General features: G+C 30.8%; 1 protein-coding gene across 1 annotated transcript; it reads right to left on the bottom strand.

Moving 5' to 3' along the window:
* Window positions 1-2,557: 2,557 nt before the first annotated feature.
* Window positions 2,558-16,699, bottom strand: LOC127702564 (uncharacterized). Its single transcript, XM_052206816.1, has 2 exons — window positions 16,455-16,699; window positions 2,558-7,451 (listed from the first exon to the last, which is right to left on the bottom strand). Exons 1-2 carry the CDS (start codon window positions 16,555-16,557, stop codon window positions 6,232-6,234), a joined length of 1,323 nt encoding a protein of 440 aa, XP_052062776.1. The 5' UTR covers window positions 16,558-16,699; the 3' UTR covers window positions 2,558-6,231.
* Window positions 16,700-21,182: the final 4,483 nt, after the last annotated feature.

Genomic DNA, 21,182 nt, shown 5'->3' with positions numbered 1-21,182 from the left:
TAAGGACATACAAAAAATTATTGAATACGGGTTAAGTATCATGAATATATCATATATATATAGACTTCGAGTTCCATAGAATAGTCTTAAAACGTTTTGATTTGTCCCAGTTAGTGAAACAAATTCAGGAGAAATTTGCCTAATACACGTAGAAAAAAAACCCAATTTAATTGACAATTAAACCCATGTCCCCCCTCCTCCCCAAGAAAACAGGATTTTGCATGCCTATAGATCCTCATCGCTTCCTTCCTTCCTACAGTTTTGTACTAACAGTTACAATCAGTACCAGGCGGTGTATTTCATAATACTTGTGTAAGCAGCACGAACAAATCAAAAGAAAAATAATTGCATGAATTCCATGCGTGTAAAAACTGTGAGTACTTTTCGGAATACACACTAACGAGATTGGGAAATAAGGGTAGAATGAAATTATAAAACTACCCTCTGTTATCTCTTGATTTTGTTGATAATAGGTGATTTAATGAAAATTACAATGATTGTTAATATTGAGCAATGAACAAACGAAATATTACTGAATATAATTATTATTCAATTAAATAGGAGCTAATCTATCCATGTTCTGTAAAAACGCATACATTCGACTGATTTTATATATTTTAGAACAGTTAAGGTAGCTCTATAGGTACCTTATACTTAAGTATAATCTTAGGAGTTTTCTTAGTATAAGGGGTTTTATGCATACCACTTAAGTTTTGTGGGCGTGACTTAAACCAACTAAGATTTTACTAAGGAAATACTTAGTTTAAGATTTTTTTATGCATACCACTTAGGTAAAAAGGGCGGAGTTTTTCCTTAACTTAAGTGTTTACTAAGGAAAATCTTAACTTAAGTAGATTTATGCATACGGGCCCTGATTCATACTTATTATCATGATACTTAAGAGCGGGTGTGAACTTACATGAACAACACTACAGGTGCCACACATGAAACAGGACTTACTTATCCTTCTGGAGCACATGAGATCCCTCCAGGTTTTCGGTGGGATTCTTGTTGCTCAGTCTTTAGTTTTCTATGGATTGTATACTGTTATTTGTTTTGATCTTTTTTTCGTCTTTTTTGCCATGACATTGTTAGTTTGTTTTCGACTTATGAGCTTGAATATCCTTTTGGTACCTTTCACCTATCTTTTACGCACAGTCTTATTATCAACCTCAGAATTAATAGAATATCTTCCAATAATCTAACTGCTCCAAGTATTTTATTTCATTTTGTCCTCTTTTTTTACTGTAGGAAACAGCAGAAGTAAAGCAAGTAAGCACTCCGACGCACCAAACTTATAAAATGTTTTCCGTCTGCCTCCGACAACTTTTCACTTTATCACCGTATTGAATGAAAACGGCTAAGCGCAATACATGCAAGCTTTCAACTATTAGAAACACAAAGTTGGATAAAATGTTTACTGGATGAACCTTTTTGTATTTAGTGTTTTGAGGTGGGAGGAACATGCACGTAGCCGTTATGTTAAAACAAGCAGTCTGATTTATTGAAATGTTAAGAAAGTCGTTCGCATTACAGATTGATCAAACGAAGATTACTCATATCGATAAACTTCAGGCCTGTCTGTCATAAAACATTACTGAGTACTAGGAGTACACAATGTGTGCTCGAAACACCAAAAGTATTTTGATTTGTTGATTTCTGAGTCTGAGTACGGTAAAAATGTTATGACTAAAGGTAATGAATCCAAAAATAAAATGATGTTTTATAAATTCATCATACAACATCCTTCTGATATTAATAAAACATTATTTATATATGCAAGTGTATTTTTAATGCTTTATTACTACAGTTGATTGCATGGTTAAAAAGTATTGTTCTAAAAATATGCATTATAACGCACTTTCTCTAATTCTTACCCGATTTATCCTTTTCCTGACCTGTTGATTATTTTTATCTAATCAACGTGTGGTTCTTTTGATCTCAGTTTTTCGTTGGTCAAATTCGATTATGACATCAAGTGTTCTTGCTTTCCTCTGAATTTCCTATTGTGAAGTCACGAAAAAAGGCGACCATGCCTGATGAAGTGACACAGAAAGAACACATCTGTTTTGCAAATCATTTGAAAAAAGGATTAAGATAATCTGTTTATCGTATAAAAATCATTAGAGAAACAGATTCAACCATCAAATAAGATTAAAAAGCAACACGATACTTATCCACTCTTGACAGTTAAATTTTAATAATCAAAACGCTCGGACTGCCTCGCGTTTTGAATTTAAGAATTTAACTGTGTCGAGTTGATAAATATCGTAGCACACTTGATGCAGGGATAGAATCTATATCAAACCTTTTTTTTTAAATTCGATTTCGAGTTATTGTACAAAAACCATATATTCCATGTACAATTGTGAACTTGGAATAGTACTTGTTTGTTTGTTTGATGGTATATGGCTATTGTAGCTGGAATGAAAAACCAATTCTTTGTAAAATAAAAGATCTTTATTATTTGCTGGTCAATGTCCAAGTGTATACATGATAAACAATACATAATAAGTTCATACATATATAATTGAAATAAACATTATTCATTTAAATTGATTGCATAATAATATAAAGATGGAACATATATATTCGCATTATAAAACAATAAAGATAAAATGGGGGAGCTAACTAGCTCAGTTAAATTAATGTGCTGATGCCAAATAATGTCAACATGAGTGAGACAAGGGCCTCTTTTTGAATTTTGATAAGTGTTGCCATGGTAACCAAATTATTCACTTTAAAACTAAGTTAAATATGATGTGTAAACAGAATATTATTAATTTAAACACACGAGTATAAAAACATTATAATTATTTACAACAAAGGAATCTGAACAATAAAAATGTATGTGGCTACAAAGAGAGAAATGCGTTTTATTTTCATTTGTAGTTCTGACTTTAAACTAAACATTTATACATGATTCTAACGAATACTTAAACTTTCTAAATGACTAAAACAATATACAAAACTCTGGTTGTTACCTTTAAGCCTTCATAGTGAATCAAATGCACATTCTTAATAATTTTGCATTTGACGCAGTGTTTATTTTATTTTTAAAAGTGTTAAATACAGCTTAATACCGCTCTGTTTTTCAACATCATATATGGAATAAAACGTACTATTAACTACTTGCGCTTCATGATCAGATTCAAATTAACTACTAAATAACTCAATAAAAATACCAACGCTAAATAATATTTACACGATAAAGTAAATGACTAAAATAAATAAGTCTTGTCTTTCAAATACTTAAACATTACAAAATACCAAAATATGTCACAAAGTCGTGTTATTTAAATAATGCAATTATCTAATTATTAAAAAGAGGGAGAAATATGCTAAATTCAATAATAGGAAACATAAAGACTTTGTCTCTAAAAATAACTATCAAAATTAAAAAATTCTGTAAATGTAAAAATACTTTAACTTCAACTAAGCTGTTACGGCTGCAACTATACCCTTTTCGGTTTATAATATCTTAACATCTAGAAAATATTCATTTAAAATATCAATGCATAAAACATGAAAATATCCATTTACAAATATCAACTTATAAAACTTAAAGTTACACTCACCTGGAAAGAAAAAAACAATTCTTTCTAAAATAAAAGATCTTTATTATTTGCTGGTCAATGTCCAAGTGACCAGAAATTCATAAAATACAATTTTTGTTTCATTCCCAAGTGAGGCCCATATAGGTAAAATAATTATGTAAACAAAGGAAATATCTCATAAACCCTTTCACTGGCCCCATGTCACCTAAGAGCTCAAATCTACGATAGCGTGGTCTTAATCCGGACATGCTAATCCAACATATTGTCAAAGGTTACATAATATTCGCTATCGCTTATGTAAAGGTTAGACAATACTTGGTCATGTTTTATGAAGATTTAAAGCCCAAGGCGTAGCCGAGGGTTTTAAATGTTCATAAACATGACCAAGTATTGTCTGACCAATTTAGAACATATTCACACTTTCGAGTGACCTTACAAAATTATCCTTTCCCATTGTAATATTCAAACCTTGATAAGAATTCACTTTTTATAATGAAGTGTTAACTAGGTTAACAAAACGAATGTATAACACATGTAATGATCATTTCAATGGATGGAATGAAATAGAACTAACATAGTTTTGTGAGGACAAAAAGGATGAATTGTTCAAACATTGAGTTTTTCGTCTGCTTCAGGTAAAATTTAATACTTATATACCTTAAATTTCTTGATTTTAAAAAGCACACAATGTTATATAAATCAGCTTTTTGAAATTTGTATATTTTTTGATAAATATAAAACTCACTCTATAAATATTTGAATTACAACCATTCAACATCAGATGCTTAATTTTTATTGAATGTATATGTATTGTGTTTTTTTTTTTCAGAAAAAAATCCTTTGCTATATATATCAGCAGTCTGACATTGTTTTCTTGAAAGAAAAAAAAATAATTAACTCGAATGTCTGGTATCAAATTTGAATAAAAGATTATTTTACCTACATCTTTGCCCCCATTTCATTTTTTGTTTGTTATATATATGTACCATGATAAACATTTGCAAAATTCAAAATGTTTTTTATAATTCTATTCACTTTCATCTTTAATCAGTAGGCTATTTTCCCAAGGAAGTTGCCTCGGGGGATTGTACACTTCGTTAGGGTAGTTACTTAGAGTTCCCTTTCATAATTAATCTACAATGAAAAGTCATTCATGTCAAGCATTTTATAGTGCATGGAAAGCAATGTACTATGAAAATAAGAAGGGAAAAAACTGACTTTTCATTGGACGAGAAGAGGTGAATATGTTCTAAAGATAATATGATAAACTCTAATTTAAAGCCTTTGTAAATCTTTTGTAGAAAAATGGCAATCATTAGCTATTTTAATTCTTTGTCCTACTCTGGTATTTTATTTAATCTCTTTTAAAATTATCTTATAAATTTGGGTGACATGACGACAGTGAAATTCTTTTTATTTGTAAAATAAATCAAAATTCATTTCTATCAAAACTAGTAAAAATATGTAAAAGATCTAGAAGAAAAAGTGATGTTGCATTTTTCCTTATCACACAATTCAATATGGAAAAGATATTACATCATGTACACTGTGTATTAATTCATGACACCCCATTATTACGCATACACTACAAAATCAACTGCAAAATGTTTTTTTTTTTGCTATTGTTTATCTCAAAATCACGACGAAGTCTTCAACATGCATGTAGCTAAAACTCCCAATTGACTGAATGCTCAGTTCAGAAAGTAGTCTAAGTACTGTTTCAATAGCCTGTCAATACTGACGTTGTGAATTCAAATCCCGCACGTGGCAACTGCTAGGATTGGCAGTTTTCCTTCGGTGGTTCTCTCCGGGCACTCCGTCTATCCTCTACCAATAAATATTGACCGCCACGAAGTTGCCAATAGTGCTGAAAGTGGCGTTAAACACCAATCAATCAATCAGTACAATTAAACTTTTATTAATTGATTATATCTTTAAAGACACTCCTTTTACTGTAAAATACAGAACAATATGAGAAGTTAGACAATTACGGGGAACGTCAAGATATTTGTTAGATGATTTGGCAGGAACTTACGTACGAATAAGAAAAATAAGACGGGTAGACGGCATAACAATTTTTTTATATTAGAATAACGAGAAAAAGAAAAAAATTGAAGTACCAAACATTTATGAAATTTTATCGAGAATTAATTCGCCGTAACAGTAAAATGCGGCATCCAAATACCACGAACGACAAACTCTATGAACATCAATGATAAGAAAGGATATGGCGCATCCATTCCTTTCACAAAAATCACCATAAAAGAAACAAAAAGCAAAGGAACAGCTTTTCATTTCTGTTATTCAAAGTCACAGTGAGGCCTATGCTTATATATTACAAGTTTACATAACTTTAAATAGGTCAGTAGAAATGATGGAGACTTTCAGTCTCCGAGAATGGCTGTTGCATTATGATGCTGACAAATTTGGGAAAAAATACAATTTAATTGTGAAAAAAAAAATACAATTTAATTTAAAAAAAAAAAAACAATTCAATTGTGAAAAAAATACAATTCATTTGTGAAAAATATAATTTAATTGTGAAAAAAATACAATTTAATTGTGAAAAATACAATTTGATTGTGAGAAAACTACAATCAAACCGATTTAATTGTAAAATACATCGGATTCCGTCAAAAAATTAGGCTAATTTAAAAACTCTATACAATCTTGACTATATTGTCTTTGTAGGCTTTATTGAAAGTTGAGGTCTGACTTCAATAAATGACACTGACTCGTCTTCATCGTCTCCTTTCGTAACTTGAATGCATAACAATCTGTTTTTGTTGTTGTATGAAATAAACCTTGGCAAATTTATTTTACCTCCAGATAATAAAATTTGTTTATCCCTTCCATTATCCTTGTTTAATCCAAAAAGGGCATTACACCGTCTACTGCAGATAACCAAGTTGTTCCCTGGAGTGCAGTCTTCTTGAACAATACTTATACCTCTCGGGCTTGGGATGGATACCTTCCAAACTTCTTTGCCTTGAAAATCAACACAAAATACCACGTTCTTACTCAATGCTGATAGGAAAACGCGTCCTTCCAATGGATTATGATTTTTCACCTCGAGCGCGAGACGTATTGTGTTTCCAGTAAAGTATGCAAAATTCTTATTATGTATTTCGTTATGAATTTGTTTATCGTTCATTATAATTATCTTTCCATCGTCACCTTCGCCCACTTCGACTACAAAGAAGTCGTTATCGAATGCAATACTATATGGTTTTGAGTTGTACAGTCCAAAGGAAGGTAGACCAATACGGTTTAGTTTACCAATAGAGTTTTCAGAAATTTTATATATTCGTATTTCCATTTGAAAGGGAAACGTTATAGCAATATGTTGTCCAGTCATTGAAGTAAGTGCGTGTGGTTCCTCTTCTAAATATGTTCTAATTTTTTCTTCTTTTGATTTGAAAACAAGCAAGTTGCGATTGTTTTTATCAACTAATACAAGTCTACCGTCAGCTATGTAAGACATTCCGCAAATGCGAATGGGGTACGGCTCTTCTCTTTTCTTAATTGACAAATCCTGAAAATAGTTAAGTTTTTCTTCAGACTTTTGTCTCTGTAGTTTAGGATGACCTTGATAAATTATCAACATTTTAGTTCCTTTACAGCTTGTATGGATTTGGCTCTCTGCACAAGACTCGCACATTAGGTTCAAGCAGGTTGTACAAAGTTGTTCGGCCTTATTTTTAACGCATTTACCACATATGATTTCTTCTTGATTCCCAGCAACATGTGGTATGTGAATAATATGATGGTCTTTTTCCGATTCTGTATGAACGTCGGAGCATATCTTGCAATATATCTTTCTGCAGTTTGTACACATTGTACATACCGGAATCTCTGCACAAATATCGCATAAGGTTTGAGAAAATGAGACATCTGAAAAATATGAAAATATTTATGAAAAAAAATCGAAAATATTTGCACAATTAAGATAAACGGATCTAATTTCACTGCACCAGATACGTATTTCGACAATTGTTGTCTTTGCATTGATGCTCGAGGCCTAACTATTTGAAAATACAAACGTTAAAGCGTGGATCAAACCCAAAAATCACATAAAAATATAACCTAATCCAGAAAAGGTATCATAGTTTTGCATCAAGGATATATTGTCCTTCCTTGAAAATGATTTCCAAATTTTTTTTTACAGCAAATTGGTAAATTTTAATTAGTATACAATATACCAATAATTTCATGCCAGAACCAATGAACAGGCTACTGAGCTGGTGATACCCTTAGGGATTATGTGCATATACAACAACAACAACAAAAACAATGTTTCAGTTAAGAAAACATTTTTATAACGGTTCTATTTTAAAGAAAAGAGAAATTTGATTTGAGACGCTTCAGTTAAAACCAAATTTTCAGATACGGGAAATTTGTGCTGATTTTAAAAGTCCTTATATTAAGGCTACATGTAATTCGCTGTAGTAATCGCCTACAAAACTCAACCATATACATGTATATCAACAACTAACGGCAATTGATAGTATATCCGATCTTGAAACACTCGCCCGATACATGCAGGATATTTTTGTAACTTTGATTAGTTCAGTAATTTATCATACCACTAGGCTGTTTAGCAGGCAGTTATTCGGTGTTGTTTTGTTTTCGATTAAAAGTATCAAATTGTATTTTGTGATAATTGGTAGCACCAAATAATTTTTTTTACCAGTACCGTCTCATATCTAATTTTCAGCAAGCAGAAGCAGACGTCCCCAGTTTTGACTTCAAAAATAAGTTTCAGGAAAAGAACTACTTTTCGGCGACCTATGCACGTCCCGAGTTCATCATGCATATTTTAGTATTATACGTGATACAATAGATAATGAAAACAGGGAATGTGTCAAATAGACAAAAACCCGATCAAAGAGCAGAAAACAGTCCAACGACACCAATGGGTCTTTAACGGAGCGAGGCGCGATTCAGCTGTCCCCTAAACAATAATGTTTACTAATTCAGCGAAATGGACGACACACTAAACTCCGAAACATACAAATGAATCAACATTAAAAAACACACAAGACTAACAACGGCTAGATATTTCTGAATTGGGACAGGCCCAAAAAAGCGGCGTGGTCTAACCTGTTTTGTGAGATCCCAACCCTCCCACTTTACATCTAGCAATTGTGAAATAAACAAACACACAGGAATACGCACAGTAAACATCAGTTTAAAAGGAGTCCGAGTCCGATGTTAGAATAGGTTACAGAAGAAAATAAGAAAAATTAACAAAGAACTAGTAACAGTTTCTGATATGCCAGCTCCAGACCCCAAATAAACTGATTGAAAGGTTATGTCTTCATCATATGAAAATCAACCACAATCCACAAGTTCAACAGGATAAATCTCTTTAGTGTACATACCGAAGTCGTCATTATTGAGAGCAAAAACATCATCCATTAAATATAAAAATGTTATTAACTTTTTATTACGTGAATATAGATAAACCTGATGAATCAAATAGATTGGAAGAGACTTTGAAAAGCATATAACCAAAGGCTGCAAAACTAGAATATAAAGCGAACAAAACCTTTCTAGCTGTCTTTGCCAATTATTAATATTGTCATTTCTACTATATATATATATATATATAGCTAAAAATGAGCAAACTTATTTTGTATTCCATAATGTTAACAATGAACTGTTTCTTTTATAGGATAACTGGCTCCTCTGCTTTGCAGTTTTTATGAAATACCACAGTATTTTGATAACCTATTCATACTATTTTGAAGCCTATCGTTAGTTTCTGAAAGTATAGATATTTTTATGTGTAATTAAAAAGAGAAAACTATTTATTTTTTGGAATTAACTGGTTGAAATGGACTTCGTAATTTTGTTTTTAACTTAGGATATAATTGATATCATTAATATGTGTATTACATAATATAGGTCTCATTATGTCGCTTTGACGGACCACATATGTATTCAACAAAACTGGAGAAGAAAAAATATCTGTGAGTTTATTCTGTTCTTGAAAACTGTTTTTTTTTATCTTTATAGATACATGTACTTTTTGCGAATCCATAACGTAGGCAAACCTTATCACCATCAAAAGAAAAATGTTTTTGGTGGATTCACAAAACATATAAGATGAGAAGATGTGGCATGATTGCCAATGAGACAACTCTCCACCAGAAACCAAATGAAATAGAAGTTAACAGCTATAGGTCACCGTATGGCCTTTAACAATGAACAAAACGCACACAGCACAGAAAGCTATAAAAGGCCAGAAATGACAAAATGTATAAGAATTCAAACAAGAAAACTAACGGCCTGATTTATGTACAATTATGCATATATTTATTAATTGAATGCAGATATTTAGTTATAAAGTTATCAATATAAATAAACTGTCAGATATCATATGGTTGTCCCTGAAAACAAACTGAGGATCAGAAAGTTTATCAATTATAAAATGTTAGTATAATATTTCATTTGTATTTATAATACTTCTATGCCTGTACCAAGTCAAGAATATGGCAGTTGTTTTCCATTCGTTTGATGTGTTTGAGCTTTTGATTTTGCCATCTGATAAGGGACTTTCCGTTTTTAATATTCCCTGGAATTTGCTATTTTTGTTATTTTACTTTCTAATTATTTTCAACAAACAATGTATTGATGATATCCGTCTATGGTTATTAGAATGACACTAATGCCCATATCTTCATATCAATACAATACCAGATTTATGTCAATGTTTTCGATAATAACCAGATTTTGAAATAAGAATAACAAGTTTTGCATAATATTTAAATGTGACTGAGCTTCTATATATTTTATCATTGCATATATAGTACATAATGTAGCCAGAGTCATTTGAATTTCTCCAGTTTTGACAAGACATCTTTATTTTCGGAGCATGCTGTATACTGAGCAGTTTCTAGCGTTACGGACATGTCTTTTCATATCTAATAGTAAGGCACATGCACTGGTTCTGAAAATGAATAATGGTTTCATGGTTATTTAAAAAAGGCTCCCTGCTTTCTTCATTTATTTATTTTTTTTATTGAAGGAGTTTAGAATTTTTCATAATTCTTTAGAATAATTTTCTGATATATAAGAAAAAAATTCAAACAGGTTTGATTTACTCATAATTTATCTGATACATTCTTTTTCAAAAAGATTTACGTCATCGAAGAAGTTTTGTTTCAGTTTTAGTTATTAATGACTGGAGTTTGTCTTAATTTTTTTTTACTACCCTGTTGATAATATTCTTGTGATCTTTATTGAATTATCCGACCAAAATTGTTTCTTTTTTACTTGAAAAATATGATTTTATCCCCACAGATAAAAATGCAACATCTTTTTTGTGTGTAAATGAAATTATATAAATTGCTTCATATAGGAATTAGGTATTGACCACTCAGGAAACTCAAAATATACCACAAGAGGAAATTATGAATAATCATAGGATTGATCTGTTCTAAGTACTTTTTAATTTCAGTCCTAAATCTTCCTTCACGGTATTGGAAACCTAAATTATTCTGACACTATCTACTCTAGGGTCGATGTGAAGCAGATGTGGACAATACAAAATCCAAAATTCTGCCTATTTCCTGAAATCTGAGTCTTTGTTTTCTTGCAAAGTATAAACATATTTAACTACTGTTTAGTTTCTCACATTCTAAACTGAAATAGAGATTGTAGAATTGGTCCAGCTTTGTTTCGTTTAAATGAATGTCCAACGTTTTTACAAATATCTTTTTTGTAGTGAGGGATACATTATATTGTGTAAAAACAAACATTGTCAACGTACTGCTAACCTTCATAAAATATTTATTACTCAACCAATTTTCAAAAATGAGAGACCAATTTACTCGTTTATAAAAGCAGAACACAGGTAATTGATTAAAAGAGGGAAATTAATAACAAAAAAATAATAATATTCAGGTAACACTACACAGTTAGGAGTGTGGTTTAACATTTTGACCCCGATAGATTTTTCAAATGTGCAATAAAATTTATTTTTAGACAGTTGATGACTAATTAAGCCTTCAAAGGGGTCAATATTAACATCCAGATTTTGTTAATGTTTTATGGGATATTTTCTGTTTGACGGTCCGTATTTTCAAATAACTGGCAATTGGTCCAGAAATTATTGTAATATTTTCAAACACTTTATTTTCACAAGAACGTTTTTGACTCAATATTACGAAAAAATGAGACGAAAGACATATGGTTTTATTTAATCTCGTGACATATAAATCTAAACAGTTTCAACAAAAGGTATCACTACAAGTGATTGAAATTCTACTTTTGGCCAAAGTTTGGGAAAATATGTGACATCTTCGCACCTTTTTTTGCAATATTTTAAAGCAAATAAATGCAGATCATTGCCATGGATACATAAAAAAAGAAATTATATTTGACCATTTTAACTACTGGAAGTCAAATATATGGAAGATACTAGTTATATTCATATACATGACAGAAACAGTAAGCTTGATTTGCAAGAAAGCAAGAAAAAAGGGATGGTAAAATTTATTAGGGTATTTTTAAATTTTTTTTACCTTACTGTATACTGCTACCTATAATATAAGATACACGCCAGGAAAAGGAGAAGATATTGTACTGATTGTCAAAAATGATACATTTATTTTTACGCAGTGGCTTTGCTTTAAGTTATCAAACCACCAATTATCCACCTCATATGTAATTATGTAAAAGTAGCTCTACTCTGACAAAAAAATAGTGATTTGATGTTACTATTTAAGCAAATGTATTTACAGGAATGTAACTTTTTCTGATTATGAAGTATTTTTTAATCATTTGAGCCCAAACCTACTTTTTAGTATATATGTGTGCTAAACAGTATATACTTGATATTTTCAGTAAACCACCATGCTATTGTAGTAGAAGAAGACTTCCAGAACATCATGTGTCACTGCAAGACTTTAAACATTGGTTGAAAATAGGCAGTGGATACATGTATAATTCAGGATAAACATAGTTTTCATGAAGTTAAATTTAAGGTAAAATATTAAAAGGAATATCGGGAGCCTGTAAAACGGTGGTTGTCGTTTGTTGCTGTATCATATTTGTTTTTCGTTTATTATTTTGTACACAAATCAGGCCGTTAGTTTTCTCGTTTGAATTGTCTTTCATTTGTCATTTTGTGGCCTTTTATAGCTACTATGTTGTATGGGTTTTGCTCATCGTTGAAGGCCGTACGGTGTCCTGTGTTTTAACTTCTATGTAATTTAGTCTATGGTGAAGAGGTATCTCATTGGCAATCATACCACATCCTCTTATTTTTATATTGAAGGCAGTATACAATTGTCTATATTGGTGGCAATGACATAAGCATCGGTGCCACCATCAATTCGAATCAATAAAACTATGAAAATCTTTTGTACATTTTGTACTTGCTAAGATCTTAGGCAGATATGTCCACTAGCAAAGGAATACAGATGTGGAACCGGTAGGCCAAATCTACATTGATCATTGCGAGTAGTACAATTTGCAATATTTAGACCATAGCAAATGTTCCCATGCTAACTATAGCTATGCCAAAACGTTTACTGTCAATACTGTGGTTAAGGAGTTCATGACTTAAATACATTTAGGCATGGTTAAACTATGTTTTGCTTTTCATGTCAATCGTATGGTCATAAAGAGAAATTTTGTGATCTATATTGGAGATTGAAGATGGCAATGAAGATATCTAAAAATGAAAAGACTTCCAAAAAATATTTTGATGTTTTATATCAAATTGGTTTTAAACATAATACTTACAAGTGAGTCTGTACTAAAACGATTGTCTTAATTGTTTATTAAAGAAAAGGAAAAATTTCACCAAACTAAATAATTCTTCAAATAGAAAGGCAAGGCAATCACCCATTGGTCTAAAACTAGTTTAAGTGATTGGAACTTAATAAATTTTATCACCAGTATGCCATTTTATGGGAATTTGACAGTGATTAACACCGATACTATAACTGTTTAAGAATCTGCAAATAGTACTTATGAACCTAGATATGATATTATTTATTTGCAATGTGTTATATAATCACCATGAGATCATGTCTTATGAATGAATTTAGGCTTTATTTTTACGTGGGATTAAGTGTATTAATTTCAGCATGTGACATTGTCTTCCTAAATATTTGTTATACATTTACTCATTTACAAGAAATGATTGAAGGAAAAGATAATGTTTTCTTCAAACAAAAGTATAACAATATGTTCACATAACAATGTATTATGCCAACAGACTTGAAAACAATCTAGAGGAAATCAAATGCAAGTTAATGTACTCTTACAATCTTTCAGATATATACTGTTTTTGCAAACCAATTTTGAACAGGAACACTTAGGATAATTTTATAAAAATCCTGGTTTTATTTTAAAAAGAAAAGATAGAATCTCGCGTGGTGGTTTTGGTGCTTATTTTTGCAGAAACAATGTTATGATAGAAAAGCTGAATTTGAAAAAGTGACATTGAAACAATGAGGTTTCAATTTAAACACACAAAAATCATGTTTTATTATGTTTAGTATACATACCTCCTTTTTAATTATTTAATTAATTTATTGGACAAAGAACTGACAACAGCCATCAATCCTAATTAAATATTATTTTAGTTGGTGAGTTATATATAGATTTTTTGAAGCCAAATAAACAACCACTGAAATGGTTAAAAGTAAAATTATAACAAATTGTATTAGATGCATAATCTCAACCAATTAATCCAATAAGCAACAATAGTCACATCTGAATATAGTACCCAAATAGGTCATGATCATGGTAATGTCACCAACAATGATTTGATACTGGAATCACATGTTGCAAATTTCTCAATAAGTGATCACTATTTAGTATGTGTGACTAGGAATAGAAAGAGAACATTGACACACATATTAAATAAGATATTCATACTACAACTTTTCAGACACTTTTTTGCTAAAATTGAATATGAAAGTCATCCAAATACATGTTTTCAGGTGTGGTATGACATCTAACGGATTTCTAGAAAAACATGCACCTAGTGTTACTAAAAAAGAAAAACTGACATCCTGAATGTTTCGAAAATGAAATTATATATGTCAGGAAAATGAATTTAAAGAGAAATGCCATAAACTAGGTCTGAGCTTAAATTTCGGCGAAACAGGATCAACACAGAATTGATGAATCTAAGAGACCTTTAGATTCAAATATGGTAAAAAAAATCAAAGGCACCAATTGGAAGGATTTGTGAAAATGTATTCACGGTCTAAAAACATCACATCAAGAAACACCAAAAAACCTTCTTTAAAATGAAAATGGCGTTAGAACTAAAAATATCAATGAAATTTGTAATGTTTGTAATAAGTTTGTTTCGTTATGTGTTGAACTCCTGCGAACTGGTAGATATGTGAGCGATACTCATGATTATGTAATATTCACTCAATTTTTACAAAATAAATTACTAATTTGAAACCACTTGTCACAATAAATAACCTATTTAATAAAATTATCAAACTTGACATTAAAAAATCCACCGTGTCTGATAACATGGGACCAATAATTTCAAAACTATGTGCTCCTTTCATGACTTCATCTTTAGCTAACATTTTTAAAAGCATGATAGATACAAATACATTACCAACTGTTCTAAAGAATGTAAGAGTAATCCTTGTTTTTAAAGTTGGGGGAAAATCCATGTCAACAAACTATAGACCAATTTCTGTACTTCCTGATTTATCCAAAATTTTAGAAAAGCATGTTTCAGAACATTCGTATGACTTTTTAAAAAGACTTCATCTTTTACACCCAGCACATTCTTGGTTTAGGCAAGAACACTCTTGCCAAATTGCCCTTCTCCATAGCATTTCAGTCCTATTGGATTTTATAAAACATTTGTTGTAGTAGACCACGATATATTTTTTTAAAAACTTGAAATTTATGTACTTGATAATGCAGCTGTTTCTTTTTTCAAATGTTATTTGAATGAAAGAACTCAACAAAAATTATAAATTGGTAATGCTCATTCTAAAAAAAAAGAATATGTCCTTATATGTCCTCTTCTGTTTATTTTATACATAAACGACTTTCATTTCTACATGAAGAATTGTTGCACTGACTTAATGCTGATGATTCAACTTTACATCTGTCTGGTAATTGTTAACATACTCTGCAATCAAACATTGTCAAAGGTACAAGAATATTTGCATTGCGTTGAGGAATGATAACAATATGTTTAATACTAAAATAAAACAAAGTATATGATAATGGGAACATAGCAAGAATCTCGTAAGATATTTTGTGAAATAATCCCAAAATTGTAAGTTTTTTACAACAAAAAATGAAATTTTAATGTACTTTACAATAATTGAATGATATAAGCTCTGAACATTTAGTATTCTTTCAAATAAACTGATGCGTGTGATTATATAAAGAGAAGTTTTATGGAAAGATGCTTTTGTTTTATTAATCGAAATGTCTAACAAATGATTATTTACATTCCAACTGGCAGATACTGTGTTTACGTAAAATTATTGTTATCGATAGCAAATGAGAGACAAGTTAAAGGTTAATGGCAAGGTAATTTTTAGAAAATACGGGTTACGTTTATCTCATAAGCTGGTAGGCTTTTATCTTTAAAATATTCATGGATGTCGGTTTCCAGAAAGCACTTCGTTATATAAGTGTACACCACAAGAGTTTAACTAAATTGACTTTGAGCTATAGGCGTTCCATAGAGGAACATTTGTTAATGTAATATGTCCTGACACTGTATTTGTGGAATTAATATAAAACAAGAAGTTTTCCAGATGGATGTTCTTCGTTGTAATGGAATTTGTACCGTTATATCCGGTACGGTAAGGAGAATACATTTTAAACCGATTGTACTTAATATAATATAACTCTTCTATTGCATTATTGATATTTATCTACATGTTTTTCTTTTCTTTGACATAACACTCCCGACTGGCTGCCCTTGTCCACTATTTGACTGTTGTTGATCCCCAAAAACACTTCTATTCTCTGGTTCATCCATATCAACTGCATACTCTGTTTCAATCCGATCAACATTCTTCTCTGTTTGAATCCGACCAATAATTTTTCTTTCCTGATCAGCACCAATCAACTCTAAATCAATAGCGTTACCACCTGCTTGACTTTTGATACCCAATTCTATATTTCTGCATGGAGTTCTTTCAGACACTTCTAAAGTAGAAGCTAGATTATTTAATTTTACATAAAGGTATACTGATGATGTTCTTTCCAATATCAATCAAAACTATTCGGATTGGGTCCCATTGATATATTCTCCTGAACTAGAGATTAATGAAACCATTGATACAGCTTCCTCCGCATAATTTATAGACATTTACCTCGAATTTGACAACAGTGGGCACCTCAATACCAGAATTTATGACAAAAAAGACGATTTCGGTTTTGAAATTATGAATTTTCCTCAGCTTAGCAGCAATATACCATCCGCGTATGGAATATACAACTTTCAACTCATACAACTCAACGATATTCAAGAGCTTGTGGCTGCTACTCAGACTTCGTAAAACGTCATCGGTGACTGAGCAAAACATTATTGAGCCAGTGTTTTGCCAAAGAAGTCTCACCTTTTTCATAAAAAAGTTTATCGGAAAGATAATAGATACATATTTAGTTTCTACTATACAAATAATACAAGATGGTCTTGAGTTATAGATTCTACGTGCTGAAGTTCTGTATCTTTTAATTCTACTTTAGTTTCCCCGTTTTTTTTTTCTTCGTGCTATTTTGTTTCTTTTGGGATTATGACTTTGACTGACTCAGTATTTATGCGTTCGTGCTATCGTTTTTTTGACGTTTTAACTTCTGGCATTCCTGGCGCAGGTGTGTCCTGAGGTGCGATTCATACACATTTGTATTTATATTTACTCAATTTTTACTTTATCGAGAAAGTGTATACTATACACAGTATATACTATCAACGGCAAACACTTTTTTTGTTGACGTCATTGTCAAATGTACTACATACTACACATTTGTTGTTGGCGTCTTGGTTAGATTAATGTGTATGTCTGTTTGAACTTTTTAGTCAAATGTGTTGTATGTCTGTGATGTATGTTAACAAGGTTGTGGCTGCTGGATCCAAATGATTTTCACATTAATCTATCATGTCTGTTTGGGTTGTTCGCCGAATTTTGTCAATATAACCGAACTATAAACAACTGCAATACACATGGGAGGTTTAGCTAGCGATAAAACGAGGTTTAACTCACCATTTTCTTTGAAAAATGCCTGTACCAAGTCAGGAAATTGGCAGTTGTTTTTCATTTGTTCCGTTGATTGATAGCGATTGATTTGTCAGTTTTTATGGACTTTCACTTTTTGAATTTGACTTAGAGTTCAGTATTTTTGTTATACTCTTTCATAAATAAATAAAATGGAGTTTTGCATAAGAATAATGTAAAACTTATCTAATAAAAACAGTAATTCATATATAATACTTAAGGAATTTATTATAATGGAGTTTATAATATAAAGAAGAACTAAGTAAAATCTACTACACACATGAAACTTGTTATAATGGAATTTATTATAATAACGTTTTCAATGAAACGTAGATACATTGTGACACAGTGTGTGTAAGGGAACTTATCATAATGATTATGGAATCTTAAAATGATATTTCCGAGAAAATACTTAATGTTCTGGAATCTGATAGTAGTATTACTATGATACATGTAATTTCGTAACTCGTTAAATAATCACGAATTCTCTAAATATACTGCTGGAACTCATACACAAAGGAACTCACTTTAAATAAATCAAATAAGAACAGCAATAACTGTCCTTTCCTAGATTTAGATATTTCAGTGTTACACCAGAAACTCTACACAAAAATGTACGACAAAAGGGATGAATTTTCTTTCCCTATTGTTAATTTTCGTTTTTTGGACGGCGATTTTCCTTTAACACCGTCTTACGGTTTTTATATATCCGGACTCGTTCGCTATGCCCGTGTCTGTAGTGACGTTTTGAGTTTCAATGAGCGTAATCTATGTATTACAAGTAAATTATTAAGTCGGGGATTTCGTTACCACAAATTACGTGAAACCCTTACCAAATTCTTCCATAGATACAAAGATTTGGTTTGCAAGTTTGGCTGCACCTGTATAAAACTTATTTCAAACGGAATAGCACATCCTAAATTTTACGGCGATTTTATTAACCGAGCCCTGGAATTTAGATACGATCCGGGTAAACTTATCAATCCTTTAACATGTTTAAATAAACTTATTGTAAAAGGTTACCAATTCAACACTGTAATTAAATCTTTGAATTTTTTTTTTAATTGGTGTAAGTACTGATTTTGTTATCAGTAAATTAAAACCATACTAAATATTACACATATGTACTTTCACGGTACTACAATCTGTCGATATCTATATTTTGGCATTGCACAAGGTAATGTTTTTCTCTGATTGTTAATGACGTCTTTACACTGCATACATTGGATCTTGGATGTGTACTGATTAATATCTTAGTCCTAGATACATGATTTTTTTTATTAGTTGTTATTGGCTTTGAACTAGCTGTCAGTAATTGCGAGTACTCTAAGATATGTAATTAGTGTTTTTTGTTGTTGTTGTTAGGGATGAGAGATGGATATATACCCTGCCACGTCCTGTCTGTGTTTTTATTTTTTCTTTGTATCGATCTGACGTGTTAAGCCTTTTTCAACTGATTTTTATACTAAATAGTTTGTTCTTATGTTGTGCTTTTACACCACTTTCCTAGGTAATGGGAAAGATTGAGCGCTCACAAACATGTTTAACCCCGCTACATTCTGTATGTGCCTCTCTCAATTTAGGAGCATGTAGTTCAGTGGATGTCGTTGGTTCATGTCTGTCATATTTTTTTTTTCGTAAATTGTTTTGTTATAAATTCATGAAATTAGGCCGTTAGTTTTCTCAATTGAATTTTTTCATATTTTTCATGTCGGTGCCTTTTATAGCCAACTCTACGGTATGGGTTTTTCTCATTGTTGAACTCCGTATGGTTGCCTATAATTGCTTACATCCACTTCATTTGAATTTGGTGGATAGTTGTCTCATTGGCAATCATATCACGTCTGTTTTATATGGTGACTGCAATTGAAAACAAGATAACAGTGTTGCCAAAGATAGGTTAGACAATGCATAATTTGTAAATATGATTTTCGAAAAATGATATGCAATGATGCAATTTTTTATGAGTGTGTTCTCATAAGTAATGCATTGTTACGTAATGGAAACGTTTACAAATAATTGAAATTTATATATTTTTACGATGAAAATTTTATGAGATAGTTTGATTTTAAGGGACACAGCTAGTAGCAATTTTATCCACATGCAAAGTAAAAGACAGTAAGTAAACTTAAAAGTCAATACATTTTGTTTATGCTGTTGTTCGGACATTATACTTATTTGGGTCATTCGTTACACATATATGATACAATCAAGAATAAACAGCCATTGGTTATAATAGAAACTGAATTATTGCAATGAAAGATAGTTACTTTCAGGTTTTAACTGTTGGCAGCATAAACATATTAATTTTTTCTCATCAAATTTAATGAATACACATATTCAAAATAAAGCAATAGGCCTTCACATTTTGCATGAAGCGCTAATGCGCATCTCGCTAAAATGTTATCGTAGTTTGATGTCTTTTCGTAAACAAATAAGGAATTATACCTTATTTCTTTGATATTCGATATACAATGATACATGGTTAACTAAATAACGTTTTGAATATGATAGTAGATTTTTAAACACATACTTTTGGCTGAAATGAAGTAGTGGTATCAAAACATTATTCTCCCATATGAAATCAGTTGTACATCATATAGATAAAATTTCAAAATGTATATATCATTTTTAAAGTAGACAGTTCATAAAAGATTTATTACATTTCAAAATTAATTTGTGTCACTCATTCATATGTTTAATACAATTTTACCTCTTTTTTCAAATTGATAAAATCAATACACTTTGTCGAAGTTTTAAAAACATTAATCATTGCCACAACTACATTAAGATAGTAGAAATAGCGTTCAGAAATAAGTTGGGCGAAGCCACTAATTCAATTCATGGGATTGCTTTACATAAATTGGAAACATACGAAGAAGGTAATTCTTCTTGCAGCCAATAAAAAGTCAATTTATGAATACTTTCAACACTGACTGTAAATGTTGCCTGGTAAATTAATTATTATTACGTTTGTATATTCATTGGATCAATTTATAACTAATAAACATCCGTTGAAGCTGGTTGAAAGCATTCAATGTCTAGATAATAATGGCTTCGTGGGCAAGAAATATATTATTATATACAGTTGTCATGTATATATAAGTTATCATGTATATCTTTTTTATTGTAAGTTAAAATGTAGCTGAAATCAGTATTTCACAGCAATAAATCAAAATGTATGATGAAAACATATCTTAGTTTTCAAATGTTGAAAAAAGCTACATATTTATATATGTCTAATGAATTATGCAATATTTAGAATAGATAACACCGTGTTAAAGACACTTTTCATAAAATGATGGACACCTTAGGGTTTTTTTTAAATATGGAGAAATTGAGAGTTTAAACGCCATACACAAGCTAGACATGTTCCGGCATATCA

The sequence above is a fragment of the Mytilus californianus genome, unplaced genomic scaffold (assembly GCF_021869535.1).
Source record: "Mytilus californianus isolate M0D057914Y unplaced genomic scaffold, xbMytCali1.0.p SCAF_5, whole genome shotgun sequence".
Taxonomy (NCBI): Eukaryota; Metazoa; Mollusca; class Bivalvia; order Mytilida; family Mytilidae; genus Mytilus; species Mytilus californianus.
This window is presented reverse-complemented; position numbering and strand designations above follow the sequence as displayed.

Excerpts from the sequence above, each read along its gene's own strand:
- LOC127702564 (XM_052206816.1), bottom strand. The coding sequence starts at position 16,557 with ATGGATGAACCAGAGAATAGAAGTGTTTTTGGGGATCAACAACAGTCA. Across the intron at positions 7,452-16,454 it reads GTCAAAGAAAAGAAAAACAT|ATGTCTCATTTTCTCAAACC; the intron begins GTAGATAAATAT and ends CATATTTTTCAG.